General features: G+C 45.7%; 1 protein-coding gene across 3 annotated transcripts in view; it reads right to left on the reverse strand.

Annotated features, from left to right (window-relative positions):
• The window catches only part of ST7L (suppression of tumorigenicity 7 like), a 224,845-nt gene that overhangs the window by 37,247 nt on the left and 168,465 nt on the right, over positions 1–19,133 (reverse strand). The window contains exon 15 of one of the 3 annotated variants that reach the window (XM_069761735.1): positions 7,988–8,035. The exons of the other annotated variants lie outside the window; for them this stretch is intronic. Coding sequence (XP_069617836.1) covers positions 8,003–8,035 — 33 coding nt within the window. The 3' untranslated portion in view covers positions 7,988–8,002. Of the gene's footprint in view, positions 1–7,987; positions 8,036–19,133 lie in introns of those variants that run through there. 3 annotated transcript variants of the gene reach the window in all.

Consider the following 19,133-nt stretch of genomic DNA (forward strand, 5'->3'; position numbering starts at 1 on the left):
AGGTCTGGGAGTTGAGCTTCACTCCATCCTTAACCCGAAAAGGTCCCACAAGTACATCTTTGATGATACCAGCCCATACCAGTACCCCACCTCCACCTTGCTAGCATCTCAGTGAGAGTGGAGCTCTCTGCCTTTTACTGATCCAGCCTCTGGCCCATCCATCTGGCCCATCAAGAGTCACTCTCATTTCATCAGTCCATAAAACCTTTGAAAAGTCAGTCTTAAGATATTTCTTGGCCCAGTCTTGACGTTTTATCTTATGTTTCTTGTTCAAAGGTGGTCGTTTTTCAGCCTTCCTTACCTTGGCCATGTCTCTGAGTATCGCACACCTTGTGCTTTTTGTTACTCCAGGAACATTGCAGCTCTGAAATATGGCAAAACTGGTGGCAAATGGCATCTTGGCAGCTTCACGCTTGATTTTCCTCAATTCATGGGCAGTTATTTTGTGCCTTTTTTGCCCAACATGCTTCTTGCGACCCTGTTGGCTATTTGCCATGAAACGCTTGATTGTTTGGTGATCACGCTTCAAAAGTTTGGCAATTTCAAGACTGCTGCATCCCCTCTGCAAGACATCTCACAATTTTGGACTGTTCAGAGCCTTGTCAAATCTCTCTTCTGACCCATTTTGCCAAAGTAAAGGAAGTTGCCTAATAATTAAGCACACCTTATATATGGGTTTGATGTCATTAGACACCCCTCCTCATTAAAGAGATGCATATCACCTGATTTACTTAAAGTGAACCTGTCACCTGAATTTGGCCGGACCAGTTTTCGGTCATATGGCGGAGTTTTCGGGTGCTTGATTCACCCTTTCCTTACCTGCTGGCTGCATGCTGGCCGCAATATTGGATTGAAGTTCATTCTCTGTCCTCCGTAGTACACGCCTGTGCAAGGCAATCTTGCCTTGCGCACGCACAGTATGCTTTGCCCAACTGCGGGCAAAGCCAAAAAGCATTAGTGCGCATGCGCCGGTGCACTATGTCCCGGAACTATTTCGCTGTGTTCCGGGACATAGTGCGCCGGTGCATGCGCACTAATGCTTTTCAGCTTTTCCCGCAGTTGGGCAAAGTATACTGCGCGTGCGCAAGGCAAGATTGCCTTGCGCAGGCGTGTACTACGGAGGACAGAGAATGAACTTCAATCCAATATTGCGGGCAGCATGCAGCCAGCGGGTAAGGAAAGGGTGAATCAAACACCCGAAAACTCCGCCCATATGACCGAAAACCGGTCCTGCCAAATTCAGGTGAAAGGCTCCCTTTAATTGGTAGTTGGCTCTCAAGGCGGAACAGCTTGGAGTAGGACAACATGTATAAAAAGTATCATGTGATCAAAATACAACTTGCCTAATAATTCTGCACACAGTGTAGTATATGACATGGTAAAACCAATGGTGTCGCTCAAAAGTACAACTTGTGCCACAAAAAATAAGTATGAAAGTATTAAAATTGTCCATTTTTTGTCCATAAAAATAAATGTGTTTTCATTTGTATGGTGGTCCAATTGTCATCTGTATGACACTTATCTTTTCATTCGCATAACATATTAATAAAAGGTCCAATCTATATTCTGCATAATCTTTGCCAGTATGGCTTCCCTATTTAAAAAACAAAACAAAAACGCACCCAATGAATAGGAGAGACTGTTGAGAATAGAAGATGCTGTGATTAGTTTTACACAGATTATCGGCCTGTCAAAAACGTTTACATGTTAACCACACTGATTAACATTGGTCTGTGTGTGATTCGTTTTCCCCAAAGACAGCACATAGACAGAAAAAAAACCGCTTGTTTGAACCAACCTAAGGCCAGGTTCAGATGGCCATATTGAAATTCAAGATAGTTGAGACCGCAAATTGCAGATGAGATTGGCTGTGTGCTCATCGCTTGATTTTCTGTAAGAAAAATTATGTAAGTCAGTGCAAACTCAGATCACTCACAACATCCTGGATGTCATTTGATTCTGTATTTCAATCAGAATGAAAGAACAAAGAACTACAGCAGTGCCTTGAAAAAGTATTCATACCCCATGAGCTTTTCCACATTTTCTCACGTTACACCCACAAACCTATATTTTTGTTTTCATTGGGATTTTATGTGATATAGTACCAACAGAAAAGTAGCAAGTATTTGTGAAGTAAACAGGAAAGATACATAGCTTTCTAAATAGTATAATAATATAAATCTGAAAATTGTGACATGCTTATGTATTGTATTCAGTGCCCCTGAGTCAGTACTTTGTAGGACCACATTTCGCTGCAATTATTGCTACAAGTCTTTTTGGGTATGTCTCTGCCAGCTTTTCACATCTAGAAACTGAAATTTTTGCCCATTCTTCTCTGCAAACTAGCTCCAACTCAGGGAAAGTGGATGGAGAGCGTCTGTGACCCAGGGCTGTGGAGTCTGAGTCGTGGAATCGGTGTCCATTTTGGTGGAGTTGGTATAAAATGGACCGACTCCTAACATATATAATAAATTAAGCTCAGTAGTACAATGCAGGATGTGCTGTAAAAATTTTCATAATTTGGGAAAGCTATAAAATGTCCTATAAATGTCTGTTCTGTTCCTGATCTCGACTTTTTGTAGAGTTGCATCTGTGCTGCATTTTTTATCCATGCTCAGTAGTGAGGTCATGCTGTGGGTTCAGAGTCAGGGAAATTGAGGAGTTAGAGGTTTGGCTTAATGACTCCACAGCCCAGCCGTGAACAGCAATTTTCAAGTCTTGCCACAGATTCTAAAAGGGAACCTGTCACCCCCCCCCAGACATTTGTAACTAAAAGAGCCACCTTGTACAGCACTAATGCTGCATTCTGACAAGGTGGCTCTTTTAGTTATGCTCCCAGCACACGCTGAAATAATCGCTTATAAAATGTGTCCCCTCATACTGTGAAATCATCCCGGGGGCGGGTCATTCCCCCCTAACCAGACGTAGCACAGCTGTCACTCCGGGCCTGTGTGCGCCGCCTCCTCTTGCTTCATTAGCGTTCCCGCCGCCTACGCTGTATTTTTTTCCGGGCATGCGCAGTTGCGCTGCCCTTTGAACTTACAGCGCAGGCGCCAGGGACGCTAATGAAGCAAGAGGAAGCGGCGCCCGGCGCGCACAGGCCCAGAGCGACGGCTGTGCTGCGTCTGATTAGGGGGGAAAGACCCGCCCCGGGACTATTTCAAGGTATGAGGGGGCACATTTTATAAGCGTTTATTCCAGCATGTTTAGGGAGCATAACTAAAAGATCCACCTTGTCAGAATGCAGCATTAGTGCTGCACAAAGTGGCTCTTTTAGTTACAAATGCCTGAGGGGGGTGACAGGTTCCCTTTAATGGGATTTAGGTCTGAACTGTGACTGGGCCATTCAAACACATGAATATGCTTTCACCTAAACTATTCCATTGAAGCTCTGGCAGTATGTTTAGGGTCATTCCCCTGCTGGAAGGTGAACTTATATCCCAGCTTCAAATCTTTGGCAGCCCCCCCAAAAAAAGTTTTTCTCCAGTATTTCACTCCATTCATCTTTCCATCAACCCTGACCAGCTTCCCTGTCCCTTCTGAAGAAAAGCAATAATAATTTTTTAATTTGCTCTTCTCTACAACTTTATCCCTGACCAGTCTGGTGTGTTCCTTATTTTTCATAATGTTGTATGATCCCTAATATTCTCAAACAAACAGAAGAGCTGTAGCTAAAGTAATGGATTACACAAAGGTGGACACAATTTGCTAATTATGTGACTTCAGTGGGCAATTGGTCACTCAGGATTTTAGGTAGGAGTGTGACAGATATACTGCTGATTTTCCAGGGTGAAAGTTGTAGAAAAGTGTATGAGGTTTCAACAAATCTGATCAACATGCTGTGGAAAAATTCAGGACGAATGACCTGTGGTAGGGATTTGAGATGCAGATTTTTCTGTTGCAATGCATACTGTGACATCTGTAGCAAATCCACAGCAAAACCAGCATCAACTTTTTCTGCTTTGTAAAGGTCCAAAGATGTGAAGGAATCATGAATCAAGAAATCAGTAGGGAATTAGCATAATTGAAGAAAAACGTAATAAAATAAAAATTAGAACATATATAGATCCATATACATATCGAAAATCAAACTTGTAGGTTTGGAAAAGTTTTTTTCTTAACAAAATAATAAGATTCCTACTCAGTCAGCATCAAAATACTTTCTATAGTAATTTAGAAAAGCCATAAAGAACTAAGTGTGACCTTTGTTTCTACATATAAATATAACTTCTTACTAATGCAGCTATAGGTTTTACTATGCTTTCACTCGGTGGATCCTCTCCTTGAATGGAGACACAGACGTATCATACGCAGACGTGTTACATTTTCTGGATGTCACCCTAATGCCTTTTAGACGAATCCTGGTAAGGATACATCTGCTTACGCTTTGATCTGTATCACAGTTTTTTAAATCCCAATATATCCTCTACTAATGCAATCGCACAGTCAGGCAGGATGAGATCACAGTCTGACCCTTATAAGCAAGTGATCTTCCACTCGACTATTTAACCGTAGACTTCTGCTGCTGGCACCACCTGAGGCTGACATGTATTATCTTCTCAGAATTCCCCGGCAAAGTTGTGTGTTTAGCACCAAGGTGATTGCTAACATCAACACAATCCCAGAGATGGCTTTGATGTAAGTCACTGGAAGTGTCTGTCTGCCTTATGATCAACATGGCTGAAAGACTAAAGTAGGGTTCACCTTTGTGAGAAAGTATGCAAATGATGGCATCATGGAACAGTAATCCTGTTATTATTCATGTAGTTGACATGTTAGAAAGATACATGGAATTTTAACATTAATTTTCCCATTTACATGCCATATTAGAAATGCTGCTTTATAAAGGTTATTTGGGAATGAAGCTCTGTCGAAACTACTTCTATAAATTACAAGTGATGCAAATACATAATCTTAATAATCTTTTTTATGTTATTGCTATTTTATGAGACTGAGGCTATGTGCACACGTTCAGGTTTTTTCGCATTTTTTTCGCGGTAAAAACGCTATAAAAACTCATTAAAAACGCATACATTATGCATTCTATCATTTAGAATGCATTCTGCATGTTATGTGCACATGGATGTGTTCCGCGAAAAAAACGCATCGCGGTAAAAAAATGAGCATGTTCATTATTTTTGCGGATTTTCTGCGTTTTTCCCGCAATTCTATGCATTTGGGAAAAAACACACAAAAAACGCACAAAAAACGTGTCAAATCGCGGTAAAAACGCATGCGGATTTCTGGCAGAAATGTCCGGTTTTTGTCAGGAAAATTTCTGCAAGAAATCCTGATGTGTGCACATACCCTAAGTGAAGCAGTATACAGATTAATGACTACTATTAACATCATGATACATTATGTCAGAATCCAAGAAGGCTTTGTCCTTCTTCACCACTGATGTTCTCAATTCTATTGATCTGTTGATTCAGGAAAAGGTAAGACCTTAAAGAGAACCTGTCAGCACAATATTGTAAGTTAAAAGTAAAGACATTACTGTAATGGGACTGATATACAGATTAAAATGATACGTTTGATGAAGAAATCCATTGTATGGTTCTTCATTAATCACCATATGAAGTTTTCTCGTAATGAGGTTTTAGTGCACAAGGGCCGGACTGTGCTATGGGTCTTCTCCTCCTTCCACAGCCCCTCCATATGCATCCTATGTATTTAAATGACAGGTCGTTACTTTTTCAGTGACCTGCCTCCTGCGTGAAAAAGCAGTAACTAGACATTTAAACACTGGAGGCAGGCAGAGCGGATGGAGAAGAAGAAACAGTGCACAGTCATGCCATTGTGCACCAAAATCTCATTACCAGAAAACTTCAAATTGTGATTAAAGAAGAGCCACAAAGTAGATTTCTTCATCAAAAGTATCAATTTCATCTGTTTATATGGATTTTGTGTGATCTGTATTTATGTAAGTGTGCAATAAAAAGTTTTTTTTTTGTAATTTGTATCCATATTGTGGCTTGTTGCTACTCCATTTTTTTGTGGTTGTAACTATTGTATCTGGAGTACTCCACTATATTACGGATTCTTTATTTTAGTTGGGAGCGCTTGACTGCAATGTGCTCTCGACCCCATTACTTTATTGGTGTTTTATGATTACCGTTTCAAGATAATCTCATAAAATGTGATCCACAACACTGGAACTAAAATACACATCGGATTGTCCGTCCAAAAATCTGCTGTGCATCCAACCTGTATGTACCCACACCGAAGATTTCACTTGTGAATAATCTGATTAATAACGCTTTCTTTGATGGGAAGAAAGCGAATGCTGCCAAGCTTCTTTTCTCCTTCTCCGCAGTCAGCACCAGGACAATTCTGCTTTGTGCAGTCTGGTTCATAGAGTCCATTAATGGGATTTTAAAGAATGAGCTAGGTAATGAGTTTTCTTTAAATTATTAAAGATTTTCTCAAGGCAAAATTGACACTGAACTGTTTGCAGCAAAGGTGACTAGGTAGGACTTAAAGGGTGTGTAACAAAAGTGATGCTCTCATCAAAAACCAGTTCCATTCACTTCAATGGCACAGAGCTCCTATAGCACAGAGGTCCCCAACCTTTTTTGCCCCAGGGACCGGCTTTAAGCAAGACCAGTTTTCCATGGCCCGGTGGGGTGGGGGTGGGGCAGGGGTGGGGCTCTGGTCATATGGGGGTGGAGTTATGGAGGGGTGGAGCTTAGTGCATACTTATCATGTAATTATGACATTTATAATGAGAATTTGATTCACACATTCACACACACACATTCTCACACACACATTCTCACACACACATTCTCACACACACATTCTCACACACACACTCTCACACACACACACATTCACACACACACACATTCACACACACATATTCACACACCCCTCTCACCTCTCCTCGCACTCTACCACAGCATCTCATTGCCTTCCTCTGACACAGCCGGCCGCTGAATGATGACGTCATCCAGCGGCGCGTCTGTGTGAGAGGAAGCAGGAAGACAGATCGCTGGGCAGCGGAGCTGCACGGATTTCTCCCTGCCTGCCGCAGCCACCCTGCAGGGGCTCCCCTCCACCTCTGCACACATTGGGATCCGGCGCTCTGCAGCTTCTCTGTGCCGGCTGTCAGCTTGACAGTCGGCACAGAGAACAGCTGACTCCCTGACCGGGGACGGCAGAATGCAGCCGCCGGGGGGAGACACTGCGGACCGCCGAATGAGGCGGCCCGACTGCGCCCCTCCCTGCCGGCTGCACCCGGGGCAAATGCCCCGGCTGCCCCCCCCCCTAGATACGCCACTGGGCGTGTCAGTGAGGAGAGCCTGCCGCCCCACCCCATCAGGAACACACCATGCTGCGCAGGAGGGCTGCCCCCTCGTCCTGCATAATGTTCTCTGCCGGAAGCTGCGAGCTGTCACAGAGCGTGCTCTGACCAGGCGCAGGGCCGCGAAGCTAGCTGTCAGCGGCGCCGCGGACCGGCTGAAAAACCTCAACGGCCCGGTCCTGGTCCGCGGACCGGCGGTTGGGGACCTCTGCTATAGCAGACACTACCCATGTACCGATGTACTGTTTCTGGAAGAAAGAAGATGGGCTTTTCCAACCCTGTAAAATCTTAAGAGGATAACTATTTTTAACAGCCACCCTTCTTTCATTGTGTAGGCATCATGCATTTTTCTAAATTAATTTTTCTAAATGCATGGTGCCTACCAGAAAAAAAAATTATGGTGGCAGTGTCCTGATGTGGGGCTGCATGAGTTCTCAAAATGTCGGGACATTTTATTGATGGTTTCATTTATTCACAGATGTACTGCTCCATATTGAAAGAGAAGGTGCTAAAATCACTCCATGCACTTGGCAGATGTGCACTTTTCCAACATGACAACAATCCATAGCCACAACTAGGCCACTTTTGCATTTCTGAAGTAGGACAGGAAAAGTGATTCAATTGCTAAGTATGTCTCCTGATCTGCACCCAATGGAAAACCTATGTGGATTTGTGAAGAGGCAAATTGAGCATCACTCATCCAGCATCCAGGCTCCAACAGAGGTCGTTCTGGAAGAATGGACAAAAAATAAATGTTTCAATATGTCTCCAACTTGTTCATTTGGTGCTGTCCATAAAAAATCTTGGCGGTCATACAAAACACTAGATGTAATTTTTATGTGGGGTGTATTCATTTTTTCGCATCAACTAATTTAAGTAAAACACTTTGTAATGAAAGATATGTTATAAAATGGGTTAAAACATGTTTTATGAAACTCAGTCTTGTCAAAATTTTGGAAATGCTAGGTGAGATATTGATTAAAACCTTATTTTTACTTAGGCTAGACACTGTATACACAGTATTTCAGTACCTATAAGTTACCTGCTATTTATTTTCCTTGCTTGCTACTTCAGCTCCATTGGGGTAGAGGTGCAACCTGTGATTATGGCTTACCTACAAAGCCTACAGTAGTATTTGCCCTAACTTTTCAGCTTTGGGGCACTAATGGTGAAATTAAACTTACCGTACCTTTATTACAGCACGGTGGCACAGTGGTTAGCACTACAGCCTTGCAGCGCTGGGGTCCTGGGTTCTAATCCCACCTAGGACAACATCTGCAAAGAGTTTGTATGTTCTCTCCGTGTTTGCGTGGGTTTCCTCCGGGCACTCCGGTTTCCTCCCACATACCAAAGACATACTGATAGGAATTCTAGATTGTGAGCCCAATCGGGGACAGTGATGATAATGTGTGCAAACTGTAAAGCGCTGCGGAATATGTTAGCGCTATATAAAAATAAAGATTATTATAAAGATTATTATTATTTTTTACAAAAGTCTAAAGGGAACCTGTCTCTCCCCTAGGGCCTAAGGTAAAAGAGGCTCCATTCTGTGAAGGTGGCTCTTATGTTTTTGCTCCCTAATAACGCTGAAATATTCACTTTTATAAACTGTGCACCATATCTGTATTGAGTCCGGGGGTCACAATCCATTTTTGGATCTGTGGCAGATCTGGCTTCTCAGATTAAAACTTTTTTTCCTTTCAGGCTATAGGGGGTTACTGCAGTTTTTCCCCGGTGGCCGCTGGTGTAATTACATTGCTGCCTAGTCTGATGTGGGTGGTGAAAACTCCCACCTTCTTTTGGGGGTCACCTGATGTATCAGCTGACTGTTGGTTATACAGGAGCTTCTGGAGACCAAAGAGCTGAAGAAGGAGCTTACTGGGTGCTGTGGTTCTTCAGCTGAATACTGATATCTGGTGCCTTACTCTGCTGTGCATTGCAGCAGAGAAAGCTAAGTGTGGAGCTTATTGTTGCTTTGTCACTTTGCTGTCTCTAACTTCCCCTGTGTTGTATTAGTGCAGAGGTGGGACCAGTGCTCTCACCTGCCACTTCCCTACGTAGGGATAGGTGTCCTGCTCGGCGATGGGGTGAAAGAACCCGCATAGGGACGATAGCAAGAGCAGGGCACATCCTCGAGTGAGTGCAGGAGGTGTCCAATTCCCTGTTCTCTACTGACAGGGCCCACCATTGTTAAAGCGTCCCCGCTATACCCTTGTGTGTTTCACCATTTTGGACCGTCCCCTTGTTGGGTCGTGTCATGCTAGGACAGTCCCTTCGTGACACTGGTGGGTATGTTTTTTCCCCCTGACTCAACCGCCTCCCAGCTGTCAATAATCCCCTCAGTGCATCGGGCACCGCCTCCTCTGTGTTTCCTCATGCCACTGGCACCTGCACTGTGCTCTCATTTTTTGGGCATGCGCCGTGCATGCTGCCCTGGAACTCATATCAGCTGATGTACTGATATCGCACCTGCGTGTAGCGGAGGCCCGAGATCCAGCCCCGCAGTGTTTTATAATTTATTCACACTGCGGAACTGGGAATCTGGCGCATGCACAGTTAGTCTCTGCGGCTGTCCCGATCTCCCTCCGCCTCTTTCCTCCAGCGTTATACGACTCGTCTGCAGCTTGTGATCACTCTGACGCTGCAGACGAGTCATATAACGCTGGAGGAGAGAGGCGGAGGGAGATGGGGACAGCCGCAGAGACTAACTGCGCATGCGCCATATTCCCAGCCCCGCAGTGTGAATAAATCATAACACATTGCGGGGTGGGATCTCGGGCCTCCTCTACACGCGATATTAGTACATCAGCTGATGTGAGTTCAAGGGCAGCACGCAGGGCGCATGCCCCAAAAATTAGCACAGTGCCGGTGACGTGAGGAAACACAGGAGGCGGCGCCCGATGCACTGAGGGGATGATTGATGTCTGGGAGGCGGTTGAGAAAGGGGGGAAAAATGTACCCCCCGGACTCAATACAGGCATGGCACACAATTTATAAAAGTGAATATATCAGCATTATTAGGGGGCAAAAACATAAAAGCCACCTTCACAGAGTGCAGACTTAGGGTATGTGTTCACATTCAGTATTACATGCGGATTGAACGAGGCGTACAGCTGCAGTGTTCAACCCGCAGCGTCCAGATGTTACAGCATAGTGGAGGGGATTTTATCAAATCCCGTCTCCACTATGCGCGCGAACACGCTTCCGGCGGCCCTGCGTTAACGGACATGCGGCGCGTCTTTTTAGAACACAGCATGTCTGTTTACCTTTCAGCAACGCTACGTCGCCGCAAGGTAAGTCACAGGACCCTATATACGGGGTGCGGTGATTCCGGATGTGTGCAATGAACACATAGGAATCACGACGCGTACAGAAGGGAGCTGAACTTTGGTCGGAGCGGGTTTTCCGTCCAAAGCGCTGTGATTACGGACCGTGGACACTTACTCTAAATGCTGCAGAAGGTGGCTCTTTTACATTAATAGGCCCTGGGGGTTGACAGGTTCCCTTTAAATATACTTGAAAAAAAACCAATATTGTTGGCATCCCATGAGCCCTTTGGCATTGGTTCCTCCAAGGTAAGTTTAATTTCACCAATAGTGCCCCAAAGCACACGCACACAGTAAACTGTCCCCCCTGAACATAATATACATTGTACCCCCTGAATATAAAACAAAATATATTGCCCAGAAAAAAAGAACAGTGTGTACACTGTGTCCTCCAATTAAAAATAAATGTGCACTGTGGCCCCCATGAATGTAAACTTGTCTTAACAGCACATTCAGACATCCGTAGAAAGTGGTCCAAGATTGGACCACAATGCATGGACAGGCAAGCAGGTCGCCCGATAGCTTTAAATATTTCTATGAAGCTGTCATGCTCGGGTGAGGAGACCAGTGGCTATTCAGTGCATTGCTGTCCGATCTCAGAATTTTGTCACGTTGCTAGCGGTAATCTCATTGAGGTCACTGGAGTTCATTGGGCCACTCACAGTGAACTGCCCGAGGGAGCCGCAGCTTCAGTGTCTCATGGTAACCTTTATGACATCACCACTAATCAATGAAGCTGTGCTCACAGCATCTCATTGTGTCCTGATATTGATTGAACGGTGGCATCATGGCACCATTCATTTTGAAAAAAACAGATGTCGCAGAGATGGATTATGGCATGGGACAGTATGGATTTTATTCACCTCAGACAGGTGAGGAATATGGTTGTTTATTATATTTTTTTTTATAGGGTGTGACGGGGTTTGCGACAGAGCAGAAAGAGACACCAGGCCGATAGACAATCCAACAAGATTTATTGGAACAGGGAACTGGGATAACACAAATGAAAGTAGTTCTGCAGCGTCCGTAAGTAGTCCACAATGAATCCACACAAATGGAGCAAATCCGGGGGCGCCACCCAGCAATCCGACGCCAGGGAAATAGAAAAAGTCGTTTAGTGAATTCAATGGCTCCAGCAGATGAGGGACACAACACAGTCCAACGTGGCAGCTTTTTACTCTCCACACTCTGGCACCAGGATCTTGCCTCAGCATAAGATCCCAGCCCTTCCCAAATCACCTCACAACTGAGTCAGCCAACACATGAGTCTATTGTTCGGTGTTCTGGGATCCACCCTTCCATGGGGGAGGGCTCCCCCCACTGGTTGTTGACTCATGCCTGATTATATGGCAGTCCAGGGACAGAGGTCGGGGGAGGGACACGCTGTTACAACCCCTTCCCCCCTCAATTTGTGTACAGACTAGTGACCTCTACAGGTCTCCTGTCAAGTACACGTAATCATAGCTGACTTGACTCATGGTTCCTCCTGCCTGGATAACCCATCTGCATTTTGGTGTTGGCTGCCTCTTCTATATTGTACTGTAAAGTTATAAGGTTGCAGAGCCAGGCTCCATCGTAGTAAAAGTCCATTGTCCCTAGAGACTCTGTTCAGCCAGGTGAGGGGATTGTGATCAGTAACAACAGTGAATTCTCACCCATACAGATATGGCTTTAGTTTCCTGAGGGCCCATACTACAGCCAGGCATTCCTTTTCAACAGTTGCATAGGCCACTTCCCTGTCCAGCAGTTTCCTGCTGAGGAAGGCAATGGGGTGCTCCTCCCCAGCAGCATTCACCTGGCTGAGTACAGCTCCCAGTCCATACGAAGAGGCATCCGTCTGCACAATAAATCTCCTCTTGTAGTCTGGAGCAGCCAGAACAGGGTCACCGATCAGAGCATCCTTCAGCAGATTAAAAGCCTCATCGCAGGCTGGAGACCAGGTCACCACCCGGGGCATCGCTTTCTTGGTGAGATCTTTAAGAGGCTTGGCCATAGTGCTGAAATGAGAAACAAATTTTCGGTAATAACTAGCAGTTCCCAAGAAAGCCATAACATGTTCCTTGGTTTGGGGTATAGGCCAGTCTCTAATAGCCTGGATTTTGGCAGGTTCAGGACGGAGCTTTCCCCCTCCTACTCTATGCCCTAGATACTGGACTTCACCCATCCCCACTTGGCATTTATCTGGTCGAATGGTTAGGCCTGCTGCAAGAATCCGGTCAAGAACAACTGCTACTTGATTCAAATGTTCCTCCCAAATCTGGCTGAAGATGGCAATATCATCTAAGTAGGCACAAGCAAAGCCATCACATCCCCGGAGGATCTGGTCTATCATTCTCTGAAAGTTTGCAGGGGCATTCTTCATTTCGAAAGGCATGCTTAAAAATTCGTAGAGCCAAAAGGGGGTTATAAAGGCTGACCTTTCTCTCCCTCCCTCCGTTAGAGGAATTTGCCAGTATCCCTTACTTAGATCCAAGGTGGTGACATATCGGGCCCCAGCTAGCCGGTCTAGAAGTTCATCAATACGAGGCATTGGGTAAGGATCACTGATGGTATGGTCATTTAGTCGACGGTAGTCCACACAGAATCGAATGCTCCCATCTTTCTTGGGTACTAACACCACAAGAGAGGCCCAAGAGCTATGGGAGGCCTGAATTACACTGAGCTGTAACATCTCCTCCAATTCGTGCTGCATGGTGTTTCTACCCGATTCTGGTACTCGGAAAGGGGCCTGCTGTATGGGACATATGCCTTATGCCTGGAGTGTCTACATGATGTTGGGTTACTGTGGTTCGACCTGGTCCAGATGAGAAAGCAGCCTTTCTTTGATGGAGCACTCCCAGCATTTGGTTTCTCTGTAAGAAATCCAGGTGATCTTTCAGGGGAACCTGTTCCACAGTTGATGGGGCCATCGCTGCTGCCACAAGATCAGGTAGTGAGTCCTCTTCCTCCTGACTGTCCTCTGAAGCAATCCGACAGCTTGCTATCACTGGTAGTGACCGGTCATGGTGCTCCTTAATCATATTCACATGGACAGTTTTTTGTCTTAAACCCTGGTCATCTAAAGGAGGTAATTGGTGTCATTAAGTTTTCTGAGATCCCGGAATAGACCCTCCCATGTTGTCTACAGTTTATTTTGTCGATGGGGAACAATCATTAAGACTTATTGTCCTTCTGCGAACTCCCGATAGCGTGCTTTGTGGTCGTACCACGTCTTCTGTCTGATTTGAGCCATCCGTACATGATCCCGATCAAAACTAGCAGGTTGGGCCAGAGTCTCCCGAAGCTTTTGACATATGGAACAACAGGGGTTCCTGTATCTTCAATTTGCCCCTCCCAATATTCCTTTAGCAGGTTTAAAGGTCCTCTGACCTTTCTTCCATAGAGAAGCTCAAAGGGGGAAAACCCTGTGGACTCCTGGGGGACTTCCCGATAGGCGAACAGGAGATGGGGTAGGTACTTCTCCCATCCCAGTCTGTATCCCTGTCAGTGAAGGCTCTTAGCATATTCTTCAAAGTGCCATTGAATCTTTCAGAGTCCATTTGTTTGAGGATAAAGTGTTGTTCGGATAGCTTGTACTCCACAAGTGCGCCACAGACTGTACCAGCTCCGACATGAATTGTGAGCCTTGGTCTGACAGGATCTCACTTGGGAATCCTACTGGTGAAAATGGTAACCAGGGCCTCGGCCACCTTGGCTGCAGAAATACTGGACAGTGCCACAGCTTCTGGATATCGGGTGGCATAATCCACAACAATGAGGATATACTGCTTTCCAGATTTACTATGTTTAGCCAGGGGTCCAATGATATCGACAGCTACTCTATGAAAGGGTTCTTCTATTATAGGGAGTGGTTGCAAGGGTGCCTTTGGGTGATCTCTTGGTCGCCCTCTATGCTGACAGATGTCGCAGGTTCGACAGAAATGCGCCAAGGCTTGAGAAATCCCAGGCCAATAGAAAATTTGAGCCAACCGTCTCTCAGTGCGGGTTTTCCCTTGATGGCCAGCAGTAGGAATGTCATGAGCAAGGTGCAATAGAGAAACCCGGTATTTCTGAGGAACAATCAGCTGTTTGCTATATGTCCATGGTTTATCTAGGGAGTAAGGGTACCGTCACACTATACGATTTACCTACGATCACGACCAGCGATACGACCTGGCCGTGATCGTAGGTAAGTCGTAGTGTGGTCGCTGGAGAGCTGTCACACAGACAGCTCTCCAGCGACCAACGATGCCGAGGTCCCCGGGTAACCAGGGTAAACATCGGGTTACTAAGCGCAGGACCGCGCTTAGTAACCCGATGTTTACCCTGGTTACCAGCGTAAAAAAAAACAAACAGCACATACTTACATTCCGGTGTCTGTCCCTTGCCGTCTGCTTCCCGCACTCACTGACTGCCGGCCGTAAAGTGAAAGTACAGCACAGCGGTGACGTCACCGCTCTGCTTTCACTTTACGGCCGGCAGTCACTGAGTGCGGGAAGCAGACGGCAAGGGACAGACACCGGAATGTAAGTATGTGCTGTTTGTTTTTTTTTACGCTGGTAACCAGGGTAAACATCGGGTTACTAAGTGCGGCCCTGTGCTTAGTAAACCGATGTTTACCCTGGTTACAAGCGAACGCATCGCTAGATCGGTGTCACACACACCGATCTAGCGATGACAGCGGGAGATCCAGCGACGAAAGAAAGTTCCAAACGATCTGCTACGACGTACGATTCGCAGCAGGATCCCTGATCGCTGCTTCGTGTCAGACACAACGATATCGTATAGATATCGCTGGAACGTCACGAATCGTACCATCGTAGCGATCGAAATGGCACTGTGTGACGGTACCCTTAGGGTTGGTAACCTGATACAGAAGCCCATTTTCTCTGATAATTTTTTCCTTGTTTTCCCCTAACTGCCTCATTTCAGAACAAGCTTTAAAACTAGCTAGGGTAGGGTTTGTCTCTCCCTCGTGTCTAAACCAAACTTTATCCCAAGTGACACTCATATGATCCCCACAAGAAGAGTCACTCACCGGCTGTGATGGCAGTTCTGGTGGCATTCCTTCCATTGATGGTGTATTCACGTCCACATCTGCTACTGTCTTGGCTTGACTTCGAGTTACCGCACCGACAAAGTGACATTGAAGATTCCCTACATCGTTTCCTAGAAGAACGTCTGCAGGAAGGCCGCTCATCACACCAATCATGCATTGTTTGGCCCCAAAGCCATAATCCAGGGCTACATTCGCTATTGGAATATATCTCTGAGTAACTCCAGCCAATTCAATGGCAATTCCTGGTCCCTTTTGAATTGCTCCTGGTTGAATAACTCGGGGCTCGGCTATAGTGAGAAAAGCCCCAGTGTCACGACAACCAACCACTTTTTGCCCATCTAGCACGAACTCCTGTAGATGTTTGTGCTGAAGATCAGATGAACAGGTGGCGGAGGCTCGCACCCCATAATCTCCTGGTAGGGGAGCCACTATATCAGAGTCACTTGGCAAATCATCAGGGGGTGAATCAAGCTCTTCTCTAGTTGAGGGTGTCTGTAGATAATGGACAGGCAAAGGTGGTTTGTAGCGGTTTTGCCTCCGAACATCTGGACGGGTGGCTTGCATATGACCAGGTTTCCCACATCCATAACATCTGCGTTCTATGATTCTGTGTCCACGACGTATTCCCAAAGATGAGGCAGTAGTGCTGGAGGGTACATTCACATGGGCTTCCCCATGAGTTGGTAGTCTGGTGGGACGGTGAACATTGGAGGCCGCCAAGGCTGGCGGGCTGTTAGTATTTTTTCTCACCGACTATTAGTTTTTTCCACTGAGGTTTGATGGTGAGAACCTCATCAGCTAGAGCAGCAGCTTGCTCCACTGTTGCTGGTCTGCTCTCACACACCCATTCCCGGATCTCAGCGGGGCATTTGGTGTAGAACTGTTCTTTTAGGATGACCCAGGAAGGCTTCCCCAGCCAGCGGTGACATACTTGTTTGAGCCTGTGGGCATATATCTTGAAAGACATTTCCCCCTCACAGGCTAAGGAGCGGAACTGCGCTCTGTAAGTGTCTGGAGTTACAGCATAATGTTCCAAGATGGTGTCATTAATATTCCCATAATCGCAGCTCCACTGAGGGTCCATAGCTCTATAGGCTTCAGCAGCTCCACCCTCTAAGAGCCCCAACTAGATGTCTGACTCGCTCCCTTTCCGGGACATCCATTAATCGACATTGATGTTCAAAGTCCTGGAAGAAGCCCTCAATGTCGCCTGCAGCCTCGTTAAACGGCTTAAAGTCCTTACGGGACACTTGAAATTCCCTCATGGTGGGTGCTGTAGTTACAGTCTGTCTGGAGCTTCTAGCTGCTTCCACCATGCGCTACCTCTCCTTAGCTGTATGAATGGCCTCTCTCTTATCTTCTATGGTGGCCTCATCCCCAAGCAATGCCATCTCCTCCTCGTAACACACAACCCACTGACTTTTTTGGGTATTTACCTGCAGCTCCTGCGTTTCCTCCCTTTGCTGTGGGAATCCTCCTGCAGTGCCATCTTGAAGAGAAGCTCTTTCCAAAGTTTTAATTAGTTGGTCCTTCGTCAGTCCTTTGTAGCAGACTACTAATTCACGGGCCTCTGTTTGTAGGCTAACCACAGTCCAGTTTTTGTATCCTGAGGTTCCGGTTCCAGACATTGATGGGCCACTGTCCTTCATTCCCTCTGCTCTGACCCCACTGCTTGCCACCAGTTTGTGACGGGGTTTGCGACAGAGCAGAAAGAGACACCAGGCCGATAGACAAGCCAACAAGATTTATTGGAACAGGGAACTGGGATAACACAAATAAAAGTAGTTCTGCGGCGTCCGTAAGTAGTCCACAATGAGTCCACAATGAATCCACACAAAGGGAGCAGATCAGGGAACGCCACCTGGCAATCCGACGCCAGGGAAATAGAAAAAGTCCTTTAGTGAATTCAATGGCTCCAGCAGATGAAGGACACAACACTGTCCAACGTGGCAGCTTTTTACCCTCCACACTCTGGCACCAGGATCTCGCCTCAGCATAAGATCCCAGCACTTTCCAAGTCACCTCACAACTGAGTCAGCCAACACATCAGTCTATTGTTCGGTGTCCTGAGATCCACCCTTCCATGGGGGAGGGCTCCCCCACTGGTTGTTGACTCATGCCTGATTATATGGCAGTCCAAGGACACAGGTCAGGGGAGACACACGCTGTTACACAGGGAACATAGGCTTCAATGGATTAGGCGTAATGGTGAGTATAACTTTGCTTTTTTTATTTAAAATAATGGAGTCAGTGTGTTTATTTCAAATAAAGGATTTTATTCTTGCTGTGTGTTTATTTCCAACTTTCTATGGGGATAGCAATGCGGGAATCTTAGACGCCTCTCCATTACTAACCCCTGGGCTTGATGTCAGCTGACAATACAAAGCTGATATCAACCCCACAAATATTTCCCCACTTGCCAACGCACAAGGGCAAATGGGAAGATCGAGGCTAAGTGCCAAATTCTGCCCCAGTCTGATTTTGGTAGCCTGGGGCAGATGGGATCAATATCTCTGGCCAATTCCCAGGATAATAATATCAACCCACAGCTGTCTGTTTAGCTTTTGCTGGTTTGAATTTATAGGGGTCCACTACGCCATTTTTTTCTGGAGTCTCCGTAAATTCACCAGTAAAGGGTAAGCAAACAGTTGTGAGCTGTTAATCATAGCCTGTGAACCTTTTGGAATATTATCCCTTTTCCCAGATTATTAACATCAGCCCCCAGCCCTGAAAATTACGTGGGAGCCCACGCTTATTTTAATTGAATTTTTTCTTTTATACAGGAATGACACAGCTGCTGCTGAATACAACTCCTACCATTGTCGATTTGTTTTTTTGTGAAAAACCTGACTTGTGCGTACCACCATTGAATACAATGGGTGTACGTGTGTCCGCATTTGCGGCGCTTAAAAAAAGGACTGCATACGGACACAAAAAAACAAACATATAATGGGGGCCTTACAGTTACTGTGCCCTCTGGAATAAAACACTGTGTTTTACTAGATCTTCTGCTGAATGGCACAAGTGGTACAGGTACATCAGCATCATGGAGACATGAGAGCTGGAAGTCTATTTTGGCTTCCTTCAGCATTAGTCAACTGTGTCCACATTTTAAAGACAATGAGGCAATTGGATATATCAGAGGCTCCCTGGCTAATACTCTGGCTGCGCTCAGCTAGCTGTTGGTTATTTTCACTTCCATTGCCATATTTAACCAAAGTGTCATTGCTTCCCTGGGCAGATTCAACGGCACTCCAGTTGTGAAATGCTGGTTAAAAGGGAGTCTGGAATAGTGCAACAATGAGTTTACATTTAATGACTTTGCAGCTTAAACCGACCGCAGATTAGTAAATTTATTCAGATTGGTGGTCCGTTTACTCAGGCACACCACACTTCAGATGTGCAATGAATGATCTATTCCTGATCAATTATTTAATAATCTTTATTAATAATAATCTTTATT

This window comes from Ranitomeya imitator, chromosome 3 (assembly GCF_032444005.1).
Source record: "Ranitomeya imitator isolate aRanImi1 chromosome 3, aRanImi1.pri, whole genome shotgun sequence".
NCBI classification, from domain to species: Eukaryota; Metazoa; Chordata; class Amphibia; order Anura; family Dendrobatidae; genus Ranitomeya; species Ranitomeya imitator.